The 20,146-nt window shown below is 42.5% G+C and overlaps 2 protein-coding genes across 2 annotated transcripts; one reads left to right on the top strand and one right to left on the bottom strand.

Moving 5' to 3' along the window:
- The first annotated feature begins 70 nt into the window (after positions 1-70).
- On the top strand, positions 71-12,002 carry LOC136434685 (heat shock 70 kDa protein 14-like). Its single transcript, XM_066427669.1, has 15 exons — positions 71-259; positions 2,900-2,980; positions 3,765-3,847; positions 4,027-4,075; positions 4,501-4,606; positions 4,880-4,970; positions 5,557-5,661; positions 6,162-6,323; positions 7,027-7,182; positions 7,458-7,560; positions 8,131-8,259; positions 8,516-8,605; positions 9,180-9,353; positions 10,067-10,134; positions 10,656-12,002. Exons 1-15 carry the CDS (start codon positions 200-202, stop codon positions 10,735-10,737), a joined length of 1,539 nt encoding a protein of 512 aa, XP_066283766.1. The 5' UTR covers positions 71-199; the 3' UTR covers positions 10,738-12,002.
- A 198-nt stretch (positions 12,003-12,200) lies between these two features.
- Positions 12,201-19,454, bottom strand: LOC136434682 (EF-hand calcium-binding domain-containing protein 12-like). Its single transcript, XM_066427665.1, has 9 exons — positions 19,278-19,454; positions 18,137-18,731; positions 17,572-17,769; positions 16,830-16,998; positions 15,751-16,010; positions 15,009-15,234; positions 14,406-14,563; positions 13,752-13,921; positions 12,201-13,214 (listed from the first exon to the last, which is right to left on the bottom strand). The coding sequence occupies exons 2-9, from the start codon at positions 18,662-18,664 to the stop codon at positions 12,923-12,925; spliced, it is 2,001 nt and encodes a 666-aa protein (XP_066283762.1). The 5' UTR covers positions 18,665-18,731; positions 19,278-19,454; the 3' UTR covers positions 12,201-12,922.
- Between the last annotated feature and the right edge of the window lie 692 nt (positions 19,455-20,146).

A 20,146-nucleotide genomic window follows, 5' to 3' on the forward strand; every position in this document is an offset into this window, starting at 1 on the left:
AAAAATGACCTCATTAGTACTTCCGGGTTTTGATTGGTCGACTCGAAGCTTTTCCGGGACAAAGGTTAATCGAGTTGATATTGCTTCCGGGTCGACGTCCACATGCTCACCAGGCTGTCAGTTTTGGATTATCCTTTTCCCCAGCTCTTTTACGTTCGAGATAAAGCATTGAATTTTGAGTAAGACGGCTACAGCTGAGATGGCCGCTTCCATCGGAATTTCCTTCGGTGCTACTTCTGCTTGTCTGGCTACCCAAAAGGTAAAGTTGTGAACAAATCGTCGTTGAAATATTTTGTGATGGGGGAGGGGGGCTGTTGCAAAATTTTCATCAGAAATATAATAGAGATTGAGATGGTTACTACCACCAGTGCAATGTACATGTTGAATGCGGGACGTTTAGGCACTGGACTAAGGTTAAGGTCCAGATTCAAGTCCAGAGGTTCATGTTTATGTCTGGACTTATGTTTGAGCACATTGGCTATTTATGATATCTAAAGTCAAAGACTTAGACTAGCATCGAAGATTTTGAACAAATTTGTGATGAACTACAATTGATGATCTAATTACTAATGTGGTTGTAATGAATATAAATAAATAAATGTGTCTACACAGCTTTACTACTACTCATATTGAAAATCATATTTTTCTTGAGAATTTGTGTAATACTAATAAGCTAGTTCGGAGTTGTTACTACGCATGTGCAGTGTCAAAGGTGAAGGCCCCCCAGACGTCAACAAAGCCAGTCGGGCGTTGTTATGCAAATCTAGACAGTTGTTATGCAAATCTAGACAATGCCCAGGCAAGCACTGTATACGAGCCGGGGGCCTTCACCTTTGACACTGCACATGCGTAGTAGCAACTCCGAACTAGCTAATAGCAATGTCAAGAAGTGTACACTACTCAGTACAGTCTACAATCGTTTTGTTTATGTCTCAGGGGTCTTCACCTTTAACCTGCACATACACAGTTGGATCTGTGAAAGGGCTTATACTCTAGATATGCAGTAAGAAGCGTTTTGAGCCCCTTTCGCCTTTGTAAAAGCAAAGAGGTTGATAAAACTTCAACTTCAACTCGTATTAGGTTTACCCCCAGATAACCATAGTAGGATTGGTCTGGACCAATCGTAGGGAATTACGCTGGAGGAAGCGACCTCTGACCTCCGCTCGTGCCGCCTCCATTTTGCGGCATCCGCCGTGCTGAACGGCGCGGCTGGGCTCGCCTCCCGCTCGATGTTCCGGTCGGAAACTTTTCCCCTCTCGAGCTTCCATTAAGCAAGTTTCAACTTACCGTGCGACGTCCCCCAGCTATCGAGGCGCACGAATCTGCCAGGCCCGACTCAGACAGGGCCGCGGTGTGCTGAACTGCCGGAGCGTGCAAATTGACTCCCAGTAACGTTGCCCACACATGGATTCGCAGTCCTAATAAGTTAGAGCTCCACCCGACGACTGATTTCGGCTGTCTCTACACTGTCATGTAATCCGTGGCGGCGTCCTGAAGCGAGTTTCTTCTTCAACTGAGCCGGGGACTACACACCCGTTCCTGCCTGATCCTAAGCTTGTGCTACAACAACGTCTACACAGAGAGTCCACAGCGATCGGAACGACAGCCCCCCTCCCCACCCCACGCCATTTATGCGGGGTCTCGCGAGACAACCGCGGGACTTTGGCAGCCATCTTTCTTCTCGCGACGAGCCTTCACGAGCGGTCCTTCCTCATCACACGCCTTTCCCTCCTTCCACCCGTACCTACACGGACTACAAAAATGCGGTGGGCATCTACAGCAGCGTACTCAAGACTCCCAGGACCCCCATTCCACGTCGATGCGACTTAACGTTCCGGGCCGACCTGGAGTTCTCGGCAGTGCCCTGCAGCGAGATCGTCACCAGCCTGGGATCACGCTTCGCAATTTTTGACTCACTTCAGTAGAGTAGAGTAGAGTAGATTAGACTAGATTAGTTTTGCACAGAAAGATTGTCAGTGCAACAAAACCAGCTCCAGCTGCGTACCGAAGACTCCCAGTGCCCGCCCATGGCCTACTTCACAGTACTCAAGTTCTCCACGCCGACGCACCTTTTCCGGCCTGACTCTACGCTGTTCGACAGTGCCCGGTGACGTTCTGCGGTGCATCCTTCACCAGCCCTGGACTGTTTTTGCTTGAACTCGATTATCTAACTACTCTTTAAATTAGTTTTACCATACCACTACGACTTACTACATTTTCTACTACGCGTTTTGGGGCCCTCATTACTTTCGGCTTGGCCGTTGATGTCTTTGTACAACCGATAAGCCTCTACTATGGAGCAGTTTCACACAGATTAAAGACATCACATGCCCCAAACCGCGTAGCTCTCTCCTTGTATTGTCTATGTGTACGTAAGTGTAATTATAGTAGGATTGGTCTGGACCAATCGTAGGGAATTACGCTGGAGGAAGCGACCTCTGACCTCCGCTCGTGCCGCCTCCATTTTGCGGCATCCGCCGTGCTGAACGGCGCGGCTGGGCTCGCCTCCCGCTCGATGTTACCACCATCCCGCCCTTGCTGCTATTTCACTTCTTTCAAGAATATATAGAATTGTGTAACTTCACTGTACGTAATACACTACAGTTTGTATTTGCCAAGACCACAGTCTTTGGCCGTTGATGTCTTTGTACAACCGATAAGCCTCTACTATGGAGCAGTTTCACACAGATTAAAGACATCACATGCCCCAAACCGCGTAGCTCTCTCCTTGTATTGTCTATGTGTACGTAAGTGTAATTCTATCAGGCGGCTCAGGCCCCATCAAATTATATTGGAGGAGATCCCGGGCTAAGGTGGGCAGGCCTCCAGCCTGGCTTGGAAAGTCTCAGAAAAAAGTAACAGCACTAGTACTAATAATGACTCTATCTCTTTCACACAGGATGGCAAGGCCGATGTGGTTGCAAATGAAGACGGACAGCGGGTAACCCCTGCTGTGGTTGCCTATACAGACACTGAAATGGTATTTAATATTTTTATGACCTCTTGAAATACATATAGACTATAACATGTGTTCCGTATCACCCAAGGTCCCAGCTCTCCAGCGGGTCGGATCACCCTCCGGTGATCGGTCAGTCTGAGGGTGATGTCGAGTATACCGTGTTGTATTTCAGTTACGGCATTTCCACCCGAAAAAACAAACAGTCCAATGCGAAATGCACCATAAGTTGATAAATTTGATGTCATTTGAACAAAAAATTGTAACAACAGCAAGTCCAGCCCGTACACAGCTCTAGCAGGGAAGTGATGAAAGGAGCAAATGAAGCTAGAATAGAATGGATACCAGGTTAGTTGTATGATGGTGATTAGAAGAAGGGCGTGTGTGTGTGTCCATACAAGTGTTCTTCTGTTGAAGAGATTCACCAGTCACGTGTGATTACAATCACTAGGATATTCTTCAATAAGTGACTTTAGAAAGGTAACAAAACTCATACCAAATTTTCTACGTCTACTGTACGTCTTGATCACGGAGTGACCTAGTCTCGTGAGAGCACGAGACTAGGCAGGGGAGGCCAGAAGATCTACCCAAGTCTCGACCTAGTCTTGTGTTCTCGCAAGACTAGGTCACTCTGTGATCAAGACGTACAGTAGATGTCGAAAATTTGGAGGTACCGGTGTATGTTTTGTTACCTTTCTAAAGTCACTGATTGAAGAATATTCTAGTGATAGTATACTTCCAGATTGGATTAAGTCTGGGATCTGATAACAGATATATAAGTCATATTTCTTTGTTCTTCCCCTTGCAGGTCGTTGGATTAGCAGCCAAACAAGGTTGGATTAGAAATGCTGCCAACACTATCACCAAAGTCAAACAAATTTTGGGGAAAAAGTGAGCTACATTTTCTACAAATATGAACAGTGTCATGATACAAACTTTCTATTATAACTATAAGGATATTGTTGGTTCTCTGATTTGCCACTATATATATGATACATGTACATTGATCTGTTTTCCACTACCCAAATTCTGTTCATTCTTGCATTAAAACCTTTTAATGTTGTTTCCAGGTTTACAGATCCAGCCGTGGAACATGCTTTGAAGATAAGCTCCTGCAAGGTATGATCATATTTCCATTTTTCAGAAATATATTCACATTTACGTTGATGAAGGTTAGACATCCAGATAGTTTAGATGCGCAGGACAACAGTTACTCAAGCAGTTAGCTGGATAATTTGTAAACTTGAAAAATTGTCCAGTTGCTTGTCAATGAGTGACTGTTATACATGTAGGTACATTTATTTTGAAGACAAGTCTTTGTAAGGTACATGTTATTAATTCTTATTATAGCCTATAATGTAGTTTCTTTGTTCCTGAAACACATGCAAATGGCAGCTGTATAGATTTTACCAGATGACTTAGGTGGCAAAGTGAAATGCCCCTTGCTCAGTCCAGATTCTGTAGGACATATTATATAATTACTCCTTAAAGGTAAAGCGAGGTTTCCAAACTAAGCGCTATGTGACTTAATGATCTACTTCCAGATTATTGAGAAGGATTCCAACCCAATGTTTGCAGTGAAGCATGAGGGGAAAACTAAGAACTTCTCGCCTACTTACATCACTAGGGTGATATTCCGCAAGTTGATGGGTTTGTATGCTATACATTGTTGTATAATTGTATTGTATTGTAACAGTTGTACCTTTATTTTGTCATTCTAAGTTAAGAAAAGCATTTAATGAGTGTAAAGTATGCATTTTAGGAGACAGACCTTAGGCCATGTTGATTTGATTAGTAGTATATGGATGACATCTGCGTGCGCATCAATTTTCATCCATGATTTTATGTCATGTCTATGAAATGGAAATGATATTTCAAATTCACCTTTCAGATAGTCATGCCATTATTTTTTTTTGCACACAGATATCGCCCAGTCCAAGGAGATGAGTGCTGTGAAGAATGCTGTCGTTGCTGTCCCACTGAACTTTGATGAACAGCAAAAAGATGCTGTGAGGTAATGCCAAGCATGATGTCTGGCCACTAACTTTGTGCATGTTGTAGGGGGACATTATAGAAGCATAACTATGACAGTATGCTAGTGTTACCAAAATGAAAATAGATCTGCAGTGGATGTCACAGGAAGATAAAAGGAAAATGCCCAGACTATCTGTATCTATATAGACAGTATGGTTGTGGTATGCTTATCCCCGTAACTTTATACCACGCAAAGAAGTACCATGTTAATATCCCTTTCCAACATAACCGACCCTCAACTACTTAACGACAGTTCATTATGTTCTCTTCTGTTACGAGGTTCCATGTCACTCTCATACTTACATGACTGTAACATTTTCGATACTGTTCATGCTTACATCCACTCTACAGGCAGATTCACTTAATGATATATGCCAACTTGTACTGTCTACTGTTATTTTCCTTTTATCCATTTTGTATTTATGCATGTCATTATGTCTCTTTGTTGTATGAGTTGAGTAGAAGGCTTCAGATAAGCAATCGCTTTCTGCCTAATACTCAGTATGCGAATAAAATAAAATAAAAATGAAAATAATCATATGATAACTTTTGGTTGTTTGGTTTAGACAAGCTGCGACTGAAGCAGGGTTCCAGGTGCTAAGAACCATCCCGGAGCCTGTAGCTGCTGCATACGCTCACAACATTGGACAAGAAAATTCCAAGGAAAGCAGGTACAGTGTGTGGACAGACACATACATGTACATGGTGGATTAAGACTATTTAACTATTGTTTGGTTGTGAGGAATGACCCCTGGGGGTCGCATAAAAAGTGGTTGCGGGTTGGGTAAGACAGTTGTTTGCTTAGCAGTGGGTCTTAACAATGAATACACCAGTTCATTCTGCAACCGGGGTCTATGGTAGTGCACAGCAAAAAAGTGAGGAAATGGTTTTGAGCATCTAGGTTTGAATTCACAGGGTAAGAGATATCTCTTCACCCCACACACAGTTACTTTGTTTCAAAAATATTTCCTGCAAGAGACGGTCGCTAGACTTGTCAGGGTGCAGCCTTCAGTTGAAACCCTAAATAAACTTGGGTGTGCCCCCTTAACTATGTGAAAATTGGACAGGACTGTTTGGGTGTGGCTTGTGACTGCAGGTGGCTGCCTGTGTCAGGTAGTTGCCTGCGCCAGGTGGTTTACTGTACTGAGATTGACATGCTTTTCTCCCACAGTGTTGTCCTGGTGTACAGAGTTGGGGGGAGCAGCATCGATGCCACAGTTCTGGCTGTGAGTGGGGGGATGTACAGAGTGCTGAGCAGTGTCAGACGGGACCATCTGGGTGGAGATCAGCTCAACAGGGTCATAGTGGATTACTTTGTACAGGAATTTAAGAGGTACGTTAAACTTGTACATGTATATTTATTTCATTGATATATATTCTATATTTATTTTACATTTTATTTATATTTATTTTATATTGATAAGCCATCTCATAGTTCCCTGTGTGCAGCAGGCTTTTAGCTAGGATATAATATCAACTAACATTATTCCACAAGGGTACATACTTCTGCCACCCTGAAAATATACGTCCAAGCGGCTTCCAACCCAGCATCCCCCAGTAAAATGCACTTCTGTATATCTTAAACTGTGCATACCTTGGGGGTTGCTTCACTAGTGATATCTCAAACCCACTGTTTTCCAAAGTGGCAGATTTATGTTACCTGGTGGATTAATGTTAATGGAGGTTATACTATTAGACAGGGCGTCCAAAAATGGGGTGGGTGGGGGGCATTGGTATGTGATGTGCAGTGGGGGCTTACTTTGATAAGTAGTTCAAGCATCAACAACAGTGAGTACAACTGTTAGTTGTTTTGTCAACAATTATGTTACGTTTGGGACCGCATCTGTTAGCAGTGACACCTAGCTGCAGTATGTAACAGAACCAGTCAGAATTGTCCTAAGGAAGGCGAAAGACACTGACAGTCACCAAAACGTTGGTTTTGAATAAAACACTTGGTTGTGTACAAAGAGCGTTGTTATCCAGTGACTTATCAACTTAATGAAACTGTTCACGGATGTTCTGTTTGTTTCTTGTAGAAAGTGGAAGGCGGATGTTACAGAAAACACGAGAGCAATGGCCAAGCTCCATACAGAAGCAGAGAAAGCCAAACAGATCCTGTCGACCATGCCGAAGGCTAGCTGTCATGTGGAGTCCCTCCATGAAGGAATAGACTTCCAGTGTGACATATCCAGGTACTTAAGATACGTTCTAGCGGGGGTAGGAGGGGAAAGAATGTTTTCGCAGTATGAGAGAGGTCAGACGTGTCATACATTGTCTAAATGCAAAGCATCTGTACTTGGTATATATTGCACACAAAGTGTGCACACCACTTATATAATTACATGTAGTTCAATCGAAGTCGACCAGCCATAGCTGCTCCAAGTAGTTCAATTATATATTTATATGATTGATATGTATAAGATATGATATATTTGTATGTATGGTAATGATGTTGTCTCTCTCTCAGGGCCAGATTTGAGTCCATCGCCTTGAGTCTGTTGCAGCAGTGCCTTGAGCCTATAGAGGAGGCCATCTCTCAAGCAGAGGTTAACAAAGAAGCAATAAAAATGGTAAGTAAAGTATTAGACCACACCAATTTAGTTTTTTTTTTTCTTGTTTCTTGGATTTTTGCAGGAAGAAAAGGAGAGCAATATGGGTGTGTAAAATTAGGACAACATACATTGTACATGTAGAGAGTCGATTTTACTACCATTTAATGGTAAGTTAAATCAACATTGTAGAATTGCATACCAATATTCAGGGAGGAATGTTACAACATCATTGCACCATGAAAACATGTTTAAAAACTGTGATTCACATCTGTTGTTATCTAGCCGGCCTGAAGTGTGTGCCTAACTAATTAGCCTACATGTATCCTAGGGGACCTACCAGTGTATAGTATGCTGTTGTTGATAGCAGGGTAGTCTAGTTTGAGATGGTTTCAGAAACTCTGCGGACTTAGTGCAGCTTTTTTTTTGCACAGTTCACAAACGCTAAAGATAAGAAATAATGATGAAAATATGCTGAAAAGTGGTCAAATGTACATGTCATTCACATGAATATTTTGTTCTCAAGAATAGTTTTGATTTTAGTGCCGAAATCTTACGTAGAGAACCTTTAACTAGTAAATTTCCTTCCAGGTTGTGTTGTGTGGAGGTTCCACCAAGATCCCCAAGCTTCAGAAGCTGGTTCAGGATTGTGTGCCCCAGGCTGAAGTGCTGAACTCTGTATCACCTGATGAAGTTATTGCCATGGGAGCAGCCAAACAGGTGTGCTATTGCATTGATGACATTCATAACCACTCATTGATCACCTTTGTTGGAAGAAAAAGTCAACTGTTTCTAGCAAATTGAAAACTTGACATGGTGGCTGTTATTTTGAACTGCAGCCCATTTCCTACTGTTCTCTATGATTCTTTCTTACATCATGTTACACAACTCTTACAAGTGCCTTTTGAATGTAGCACTGAAATATCCTGAATATCATTCACTAATCATTACACATGATTTGATATCATCTCTTTAGGCAGCCCTATTGTCTGGAAAAGGAGAAGAAAACTCGCTGAATGAAGCCATTGCAGAAATTCCGAGCACAGCAAGAGCTGTTATGCTAAAGGTATGTTTCTACTGCTCAGAGAAGGAGAATGATAAAGCATGTAAAATAGACAAGAACTCACATCATGTTTCTGTCTAACCCCAACCCCTCTTTAATCTAATGTGAAGAAACCCTTACATGAACAAGCTTTTAAAAAGGTCTTTCAATACTTCATACTGACAAAGGATTCACAGTTGAAGGTGAACCAAAGCAGAACTATCTTTGAAAAATATACGTAGGCACAAGTCAAACTGGCTTCTCTTCTATTTCATTTTGAGGTTTTGTTTTCTCAGTTAACTGGTTGTTAACAATTTGTGGTCATCCTGAGCATTTATGCAAATAGGTAGATAACTAAACCTAACACAAAATGTTTGGAAACTTCACCTTCATAAATCATAGATATCTGTTACTTTATTACTCGCATTGTATTGTACATGATTGTGTATATCATCAGAAAGCTTGTTTAGCACATGGCATCGGGTGAACCATACCCTCCGTGAGACAGCCCTGGGTCAGTCACTCTGTATTACCTGCATCTACAATAATTATACTACATATGTGTCACATATTGTGTTTGAAAATCTCTTCCTCCCAGACTGTAGATGACTCTGGAAGTCCGGTACTGAAGACCTTGGTGCCAGCACACTCGCCCATCCCCCTGCACTGTCAGCACACCTTCCCCGTCTCCCCACAACATGCAGCCTGCTGTGTGGAGCTGTATGAAGGACAGCAGGACGATACTGTGGAGAAAGCAGTGCTTTTAGCCAAGGTGAGGTGCCTAAATGGTCAAGTGTACCAGTAACCAATCTACTGTACAATGTAAATACATTTCAGTTCACAGTAGTAATGTATACAAGGTTTTGGCAGTGACCTCTTCACTGCAAACTCAAAACCACCACGAAAATGTTTGTTCTGTCTTCTGCCCGGCTATCTCCTTGTCTAAGCGCTACATGTGTACGTACTATACATTGTACATTATTGTGATGTGTTGGAGGCACCTGTTATTGTGAAGATGCACAAATACTAACAAGGCACAATTGAATGCAGTCAGCCAATCTTTGAACATTGAATACATGTACATATTTATCAAACATTTCAAGCCAAGTCAAAGCCTTTATTCATTCCTCAGGTACATACGGTTAGATCAGTGACAGTTGATCTCGCCAGCACTGCCTAAAGCAACTGTTCTGTCTGTCTGTAGCACCCTTGCCAAGTTGCAAGTAGGTGGTGTCCGACCGGTTGTCCGTAAAGGCGCCGGTGTTTCCATTACAGTAGTAGTATGTCACTATCCCAAACTCAAAGCCACCGTGAACACTCCATTAGGCCTTTCCGCGAAATTCAATCAATGCGAACTTAAATGCATTTTACAGTTGTACCTTTTGTTTTCTGTGTACTCCTATCTACATATATGTGATCCTGTAATTTTCATTAAGATCCATACAAAGTTGTGTTGTCGACACTCACTCGTTCACTTTTCTCTAGATTGTCCTGAGTGACCTTCCAACAGATGATGATAAGAAGGTGGTCTCAGTGGTACTTCACTTTCGAAGGTGAGTCTGTTTAAAGTAGATGCCAGCTGCTAATAGACCGACCCAGACTGTCCATCAAGACACAGACTTTATTGTTACAACGTTACAAAATATTAGTGGTTGCCTTCATTGATATCCGAGGAAGAAAATGCTGATATGTTACCTCTGGTAAACGGAGGTTTTGTAGTCACTTGGGTTGTGTCCATACTTCTGCAATTGGCATTTGAATTCCGGGCACCTCAGGAAGGTACATGTAGGTCACAGTTGGCAGAAAGGTTGCGGAGTGGGTTCAAGGTCGGAGTTCTTTTACACCGCACAACAGGAAGTACCGTTAGCCCGAGTCCTGGATGTTTTATGTCCAGTAGTGCAATGAAGGCAGCTTGGAGATTATGACATATTAGCCTGTGCAAGAGAAGTCTTCAGATGTGAAAGAAATTTACAAAAACTTTGTTTAAACTGTTTGGCCTTAATATTTGTATTTCAAAAGTACATGTAGGTTAATGGTTTGGCTAGTGTGTAATATTGTTTGTTGTTGTTTTTAGGGAAGGCAGTCTTCATGTCACCTGCACTGAAAAGTCCAGCGGCCAGGCTGATGATGTCATGGTGGAATGTGCTACCGAATGATCCCATGATTCATCATCACACGTCTGAAGAACTGGCTAGCACGTGACGTTTCAAATCTCCGTAACGCTTGCTGTAATGAAAGTACAAAATGGAACAAAATGTTTTCTGCTGTTTTGGGGTTGTTTTGGAGCTGTTTTGGGTTGTTCTTGTTTGTTTACTACAATTTTGATATTTTGCTCCAATTCAATCTATTTTGTTTCCATTTCATTCCATTCTGATCCATTTTGTATTTTGGGACACCCGACTTAACTTGCATGAATGAAATTGACCTCTACACCAAATTAGCTCAAGACTTACTATTCAACATAATTGTTACAAAAAGTTAGTTCTTTCAGATGTTCCCTCATTTTGTATTGCTGGTTTGAGCAGGGAGCATAATGGAGTTTTTGCAAACAGGGAAATTTACTGCTTATTTGCAGAATGTGAGATAATATCCCTATGCCTGAACTGCTTATTTGCAACCTTAGAGGTACATGTACAAGTGATTGTTACCTTTTCAACATGGCCAAAAATGTAACAGCAGGTTAGAGATTTGGGGTTTAAGATAACCTTTATAGAACATTGCTATCACAAACAGTGTGTTAATTGACAGCTATTCCAACGAATATCTTAAAAAAAGAATGTTAACGTGGGATTAAAGTTATCACAATTCCCTTAGGAATGTGATTGTGGTCTACACAATTCAAGTCTTGTGTTTTTTGAGGGTAGATTTAGACCCTTTAGCATAACACACCAGTTTTGCACAGTAATAAAAACAAGCTAAAGGTTTGATCCACTCGCACTTGCATGGACCCCAGGCAACTCTTTCTTATAAGTATTAGTGTGGTGGGATCTTTGACTTGCTCGAGGTGTCAGTGGCTTCATGACCCATCTGAGAGGACATCCCTAATGCCTTTCCCAAGGGCACAACATTATTGGTGCCTGCTAGGGGTTCAAACCAGAACCTTTAAATTCTTAATCAACAACCCTAACCACCAGACCACCTTGCTGCCTCTCTTTACTATGATAATGTAGACTAAGTGTGCTCTAATGATCCATTGTGAAGTGGCAGAGCTAATGGCAGTTTGGATAAGGGTATGACAGTGATACTATCATGGCCTCTACTCTGTATCTGGGAGCCATACTTGACTAGTCCCCTATTCCAACCATCCCACCTGGACATGGTGTTCAATAATGCCCTTTTCTCTGAGGCAGTGGCCATTAAGTGACCAGAAATCTGGTCGAAACAAACTTCATTCATTCAATAAAGATGTTTTTTTAAGTAAGTTGTGTGTTTTATTGTCTCTCAAATCATACTTTTGATCATAGGTTCAATTTATAAAGACTCATTCAAATCTAGTTTTGGTCCCTTAACGGTTTCCATCCAAATTTAACCTAGCACCTTTGATATGTACTAGCCACAGCAGCACAGCTAGCTGTAAACTCGGGTTACTTTGAAGAACATGGAACCAATGACAAAGAAATATGGCAGTAATTCTTTTATTCAAAATACAAAATGTAATACAAAACTCTCTTTATATAAAATTGCTGCAAGTGTCTTTCTTCAATAAGATGGTATTAATATGTAGTAAAAATATCTATTCTGTAATTCTTGGCATGATGGAAAATTCAAGAAAAATTCATTTCAGTTTGAGCCTAGAACCCGGAAGTGTCTGACCTGATTTCTATGGATATATGTTCTGTCTGGCTTCCAAAATACTTACAAATTTTTTCTGACACTTCGCAAAGTTAACTTTTGAATTCTACCCCTGACCAGTTGAGCAATGTCTGTCCACATGGCCCCTTCACTGTCATGTACACAGTGGAAAAAAATCTCATTTTTATACATTGTATGTACAATTGTTCATAAATAGCCATCCACAAAATTGTCTCCTTTTGGCCCTACAAATTATATCCCCGAATCTCCTTGTCTCTTTCAATGTGGCCATATTGGACGTAGCCCCTGTCGCTGATTGGCCATGTCCTGTTGTTGTAATCATATCCCCTGTTGGATGGAGCTTTCAGTTGTGGAAGAGTGTGTGTTGTTCCATGGGCTACAAGTTATATCCCCGAATCTCCTTGTCTCTTTCAATGTGGCCATATTGGACATAGCCACTGTCGCTGATTGGCCACGTTCTGTCGTTGTTATCATATCCCCTGTTGGATGGAGCTTTCAGTTGTGGAAGAGTGTGTGTTGTTCCATGGGCTACAAGTTATATCCCCGAATCTCCTTGTCTCTTTCAATGTGGCCGTATTGGACGTAGCCACTGTCACTGATTGGCCACGTTCTGTCGTTGTTATCATATCCCCAGTTGGACGGCGGTTTATGCCGTGTGTTGTGGAAGAGTGTGTGCGATTCCGCGGGCGGCTTGTCCTCTGGACACATGCAGAGTCGCATCTTGTCCAGAAGTTGTCCAGGCCAGAAGGCGTTGTCGTCCACACTGGAGGTGTTGGGTGTGTCGCTGCCCGCCAGCTTCTTGAACCGGACCTTGTGGGTTCTGTAACAAGACGATATATTTGATTAAAGAGAAAGTAAGACCTCAAATTCCAAGACAGGTTTTGTAGTGGTGACCATGCTAATTTGTGGTGGAGATTGAAACATTTGGGCAAAACTTGTGATTGTGGCCAATACTACATGTTGTAATCAGTAACGAAATGTACAGGGATCAAAATGGTACGGTAAGCTGGAATTCTATTTCTTTGAAAAAAATGCCCACCACAAACCGACTTTTGCCAAAAATGTTACATTCTTTCCCTACACCGGCTACACACATTCCCTGACAGATATGATGAATTATCAAATGCTATAAGTAAGTTCTTTCGTTGTCTTTCATGATGTACTGTAAAAGGGGAAATGCTCTTGGTGGTTTTATGTTAAACTTTGCAGTTTATGCAGTGACCTCTTCACAGCGAACTTAAAACCAACAGTGATGAACTGTAAAGTAACTGTTGTCCTGCAACTCTGCTGGATAAAAGGTTACGAACCAAAAAAGGGCTATAGCATCTTTACCTCATACAAGGTGCCTGACTCTTACCTTGTAAGTTGCTCGTATTCCTCGAATGTCATCCAACAGTCCACCACTCGAGAGATGTTGGCCTTCCCAGTGGACAGGCTCATACGCTGACCCGTGACCCCCACTCTTTTCTGCATGGGGTAGACGTGTCTGGAGTCAAACAGCAGAGTGCCTTGCTTTGTTCGTTTGACCTGGAAAAAGTACATTTGGATGTTAGATTTATGACTATCGTGTATAAGCAGCATCAAATCATATTTTAAGAGATAGAGTTTCTCAGTCTCCACTTCAATCTCTATAGGCGTGGCATAATTTGGCAGTTTCTAAAACCAGTGTACCGACAAGTGCATGTACCAAGTTTCAACATTGCTCAATGTACATTGTAGAGCGATATCCACAGAGTACAAAATGTGACATCATTGTGTCATACCGTTACTAACATGTTAGAAACATGGGATTTCTTTTTAATGATTACAAATTGGCTTCAGTTTGTTTTCATCTGTAGTTGACTAGTTCAACATATAATGTACTGGTCTTTTGGTTTTTGGTTCTAATGTACTGATCATGATCATTTCCAGTTTGGGCGCCAAAAATCCTACAATAGCCCGGACCTCCAAAACACTAGAACACAATGTCCAACCCTTCCCCTGTCACAACCCATAGTAATTCTCAACTGACCACATGATCCCCTTGATGCTTGACTGCCTTCTCCTCCTTCTTCTTTGCCTTGGTCTGTGCCGGTGTTCTGGCCCAGTGTTCAGACAGCAGGCTGAGACCAGGCTGGCGCAGACCGCTGGTGCAGCTGGTGGGTAACCGGTCACCGGGGTGGAGCAGAACTACATGGTTAAAACAAACGGACGTCATACATGTATCTGTACAACTCATATAGGGTCCTTCAGAATGTGCATTTTAGTGATACCTTGGTATCATCCTCATTTGATTTAGTTTAGTTAGGCTCACTTCGATTCTTGCTCGGGTTGTATACAACACAATGTATTCTGTATATACCCAATGTACCAGCCCAACCATGGTCTGCGATCAAGGGTGATCGATGCGGAATACACCATGTTGTATTTTATTCATGATCATACACGAATAAACACACATTTCAATGCAAAATGCACCAGAAGAATTGGGTGTCTTCAAACCAAAAATTTGTTCCAAAAAAAAAAAAAAAAACCCAGCAGTTTCAGCACTCAAATTCGGTACTAGTATTTGAATCTTTGACAGTGGCTAACATGGTGAATGCAAAGCGCAACACAGTGGTTTATGATGTCTAACCTCTCTCTAACAGGGTTGGTGTGAGCGCTATGCCTTGTTCCTTGCACAGTCTGCAGATCTGGTTATATTCGCGCAGTCTCTGCTGCCTGTACCGATCAACTGCCGCGCCCATCTCCCCCGTCATGGAGGAAGGTAACGAGTGGTTGTCGACGGCAACGTTTCCCGTCCTGATCAGTCGGACTGCCTCTTCCAGCTCCTGCTGCCGTTTCTTCTTTTTCTGCTTCTCCTAAAGGTTTGCAAATTACATCTCTCATTGGTTAATCTCCGGATGGCAGCAGAAACAGACCTTCAGACACCCATGAATAATTTCATCAGGTTGGACAATCACTGGATAACAACTGAAGGTTCTTTTAATTTACAAGCAGGATCTATATACAATCAACAGCCGACGTTTTGGTGACAGGCTGTCACCTTCTTCAGGGGACACCATGAATAATTATATAGGATAACTAATTACCTTCTCTTGTTCCAGGATTCCATTGGCTACCAAAATACAATGTAATAGAAACTGGTATGATTCAATAGGAACAAACAGACAAATGGACAACACCCTGTAAAAAAATTGTTATAGAAATCCACAAAAATTCTTGCAACTTGATCTTTAGACAACGAAATGATGCAGTGAGATAATTGTTGGTCTTGACTAATAGCTATTCACTTAACCTGCAATGATGTCAACCCTGCACACGAGAATTGATTTACAAAAAAAAAAGGGTTGGCAGAAAAATCCTTCGTATCGTACCTTTTTCTCCCACTGCTTCTCCCTCTTCCTTCTCTCCAACATCAGCTCACTGGAGAGTGGCACAGCCTCTGCCGTGTCCACTGGCGGAACCTCTAATAGAGAGGATGAACTTGAGACCAGCGATCTACGGGAACCTGACTCCTGGGCCTGCTTCTCGGGAGTCTTGTGTGACGGCGTATGATGGACCCTGGCAACGTGGGCTGAGGTGGATCTAGCTTTCTTATCTGGAGAGTCATGTTTCCCTGCTGTCAGGTTTTCCTCTGTGATGAACACAAATACAAGTATTATTAATGATATCATAAGATCTTATGATGTAAGGTTGCCCAATTGCAAGTTTTTTTTTTTAGTCATGATGCTTATGAATAGTATAGAGTGCATCAAGAGTGTGATTTAATAACCACCGGCGCATCGGCAACTTCACAGAAAATAGATTTAACACAGTCACCAAATTTATTTTGTATCATTGATTTAGAGCTGACAATGTGACGTTCCGCGTGCGGCCATTTTGTTTGTAGAGGTCACGTATCTTATCTGCCGCAGTCCAGTGAGATACTTGCTTAAGTAATAAATAAATGGGGTAGGGAATTTCCTGAGCAGCCTTTGTAACCCCTGCTTCTCCTAATGGGTCAGTGAAGTCATGCTTGTCTGGAGCATGGATGTTTCTGGCCTAGGGTGGAGAGATGCTGCTACAGTAACAATTGAGCCGCCTTTCTTCATAAATCGATGGCAACATCAGGCTCTGATGAATGGATTTAAAAAAGATAATAAATAAATAACCGCGCCTTCCTTAATTTAGTATAAATCATAATGAGGAGCCCCAGTGCAGCTACAGAAATCATGAACAGAAACCCCCTTGGAGCTGGACACATGTACATTGTGTATGCACCCCCCTGTATAGTTGCAATACTGACCAGATCTGGTGAGTCGAGACGTGGCCTGTCTCCTGAGTTCCTCCCACCCTTCCCTGTGTAGTTTCAAGCAACTGCCTCCCTGAATTTAGCGTAAAGCATAATCAGGAACCCCCATGGAACTACATATACATATGTGACCCCTTGTTTGTAGCAGCTGACACTACTAACCAGATCTGGTGAGTCGAGACGTGGCCTGACTCCTGAGTTCCTCCCACTCCTCCCCGTGTAGTTTGGAGCGACCCTTGACCAGCTCCCTGTAGTCGATCTTCTCGTTCCCGTCCTGGTCCAGCATCACCATCAGGTCCTCCAGCTGGTGGTCGCTGATCGGCACACCGGTCTGAAAAAGTCAAAGCAATTTATTTTATGGAACCATAGGAATTACTGGTATCCTAACTCGTTTTACATATCAATGCCGCTTATGTATGAGTTTGTGACTTTGCCGTGTTGGTTGCTGATCGGCAGCCTGGTCTGAAAAAGTCGACGCAATCATAGAATATGGAACCATATAGGAACTACTGTAATTCTTGTTTCTTTCACTGTAACTTTATGTTCACTGTTTTCACGGTCACCTCTGTACCGTAACTTTTAAAAAACTGTAATATTATATTCTAGTATGATTTCTTCACACATCTGTTCTAGATCTGTAAATCACTTGCCGCCGCCTTAAAGTCAAAGTTCAGTGAAAATGTCCATTTTCCTTACATCGTGAAATTTTGCTACCATGAATATAAAGTGAATTACAGTATCCTAACTCGTTTTAGAGAGGATCCAGTAAGTTTACGTCAAAGGCAGTGCATTTTACGATAGGAAAATAGGCATTGTATTACATTAGTATCTGTTTTCGGAGATTATTTGACTTGGCGTGGTGATTCAAAGTTTGATTATGTGGGATGAATAGTATGATACTTACCAGCTTGATGACCTTTTTAAAGTCCTCTCGACTGACCAACCACTGCTTGTTCTTGTCAAAGCGCATGAAGAAGTCAAGCAGACGTAACTTGTGTTCTCTGACGTATCTATCGATGACTCTCATGGCCTCTGGTGATGGGGAGGCCACCATTGGTGTTGGACTCATGACCCGTTCATCCTTTACTTTTGGCTTTGCCACCTACAAAGTAAGTGAAACAATGACAGTCATGTATTGGTAACAAATCAATCCTATTTGGTATCATCATAAGATATTATAAGATTCAAGAGGGTTTACAGAAAATGTTGGGCTGTCTAGCAGGCCAGACTATCAGGGCAGGTTATCAAGCTTTCCCAACCCTATAAAGTAAGTGAAACAAGGACACATGTATTAGTTACATTGTCTTACAAATGAGTCCTACTTGATGCATCCAAGATTCAAGAGGGTTTACGGAAAATGCTGGGCTGTCTACCAGGCCAGACTATCAGGTCGAGCTACCAAACTACCCCCTTTCATAACCCCAGGGGTATACACGTGCAAAGAACAGCACTACCCTACACTTTCCTACCTGTGTCGCCTCTGACTGCTGTGCCTGTGCTTCCTGCTTGCGTCTGTCTGCCACCTTCAGCTGCCCAAGCACGCGACTCTCCAGACCAGTCCTGTCCGGTTTCCTTGCCAGCCACGTCTGGTTCAGGCCTAACTTGTTCAGATCTTGCCGCAGAGTTTGGCGGTTGGCCACCCACTCTTTACATTCCTGTTCCCTGAACCACAGCTCCTTCTGAATCTCTCTCACCTCTTCCTCCAGAGTTTTCGTTGGCTGGGGAGGGGGGTTCAAGCTTGCGTGGAACGGCTGCTTGAGTTCTCGGATGCCGTCGTCTGCCGTGCTCATGGGAGGAGCTATGATGACACGTCTCCGAGAGACGGGAGGTCCGAATGATTTCGAGGCTACCCGGTAGTAAAGATTTGGGAAAAGTTGCCTCTGCTTGTAGTGCTTCAGCTGTTCTTGTATGGGAAGGTATGCTAAATCGTTTGGATCAAACAACCACTGGAAGCCGAAATCGGAGAACTCTGGATCAAGGTCTGCTGTCAAGGCCATGGTTGTAGTTGCTGTATTCTCACAGTACAAGTTGTGTTGTGTTCAGTTCGTCTCCATGTGCAGAGTTCTGTAATTACAAACATTACATCAGTTGGGATTGAATATGACATCACTACAACATTTTATTTTATAGATTCTGAAGTTGAAACTATTTGAAAATCAGAGTGCTTTATTCTTTCATTTGCTTTTACCCAAGTTCACCATTTCACAGTGTATTGAAGACTGGTGCTGATATTTTTCATAATCACACAGCTGTTGCAAATGACGCAAGGTGAAATGTATAAAGCTATATAAAGTGAAGGCCTGGACGTAGCTGTCGTGACTCTAGGAGGTCGACGTTACAGTCATTACTGTAATACATTTTGTTCTGCAAGGTGGGTTTGAAATGACAGAAAACTATCTGGCAAACACTTTTTTCGTGTTGTTACGTTTTAGATCTTTTATGATGTTCATGTCTCAGGCGACAGCCACAATCAACCAATACTTAGAATGTTGTGGCGTGTTTTTCGTAGTACTACAAGCAAAAAACGCCCCGAGACTGGCAAGAGTCGCCACGGCTAGGCTGGACGAAAACTTAAACGTGACATTTAATCTAAGGTTATATATAACACACCTGAAATGCTTCAGTAGAACCAACTGTTGTGATATTTGTAGTTGGTCTCCAGAGACAGATGACCGCAAGACGCCATTTTAGCTGAATGTTTACATTGGTTGTCATGGCACGCTTAGCATGATGGGAAATGGACACGTCCACTTTAGGAAGAGGGTGATTGTGACGTCGAGTGAAGTTGTCTCACTGTCGGTTGATAACTGAGCAGCCTGGTACCTAGCAAGTTAAACGAGGAACGTCACGTTGATAAAAAGAGACATGTTATACACTGTCCATGAATCTTGCGTCCATGCAGCAGACAATAACCCCTAGATTGAAGAGCAAGGTTTACCACGTCAAAGTTGACAGGTGCAAGTTTATTTTTGCGACGCCTCAAGAGCGAACCTAATATAAGTTAACGTTTGCAAGAGACCCTCTTCGGCCACCATAGCCTGGTCGCATCACTCGGGATACAGAAGTGCGTACACGTCCGACCTATCGCTCGGATGCCGAAACTCTCCTACCTATTCCTGTCAGTCATACACAAGCTTTTATCTCAAATACTTTTATATACTTTTATATCAGATGGGATCGATGAAAGGAAATTCATGGTCGCAGCGAGGCCGCCAACGTGCCGAAGTCCAACGAGATATATGTATATACGGACCCTTTTTTGTGCACACTCGGAGTAATACAGGAACGAGATCATATACGGTAGTAGCTGGAGGTCAAACTAGGACCATCTTGCCTCGCACTCTTCATCCCAACGTTGCTGTAAGAATAAGTTCAACGTCAGTTCCCCAGTACTGCAGTGCTGGGCCGGCCTTTCCAGCCAGGCGCGTACGCGATAAAACAATACCAATAGAATGCGACTTGCAATCAATTACTAAGAA

This window comes from Branchiostoma lanceolatum, chromosome 5 (assembly GCF_035083965.1).
Source record: "Branchiostoma lanceolatum isolate klBraLanc5 chromosome 5, klBraLanc5.hap2, whole genome shotgun sequence".
NCBI classification, from domain to species: Eukaryota; Metazoa; Chordata; class Leptocardii; order Amphioxiformes; family Branchiostomatidae; genus Branchiostoma; species Branchiostoma lanceolatum.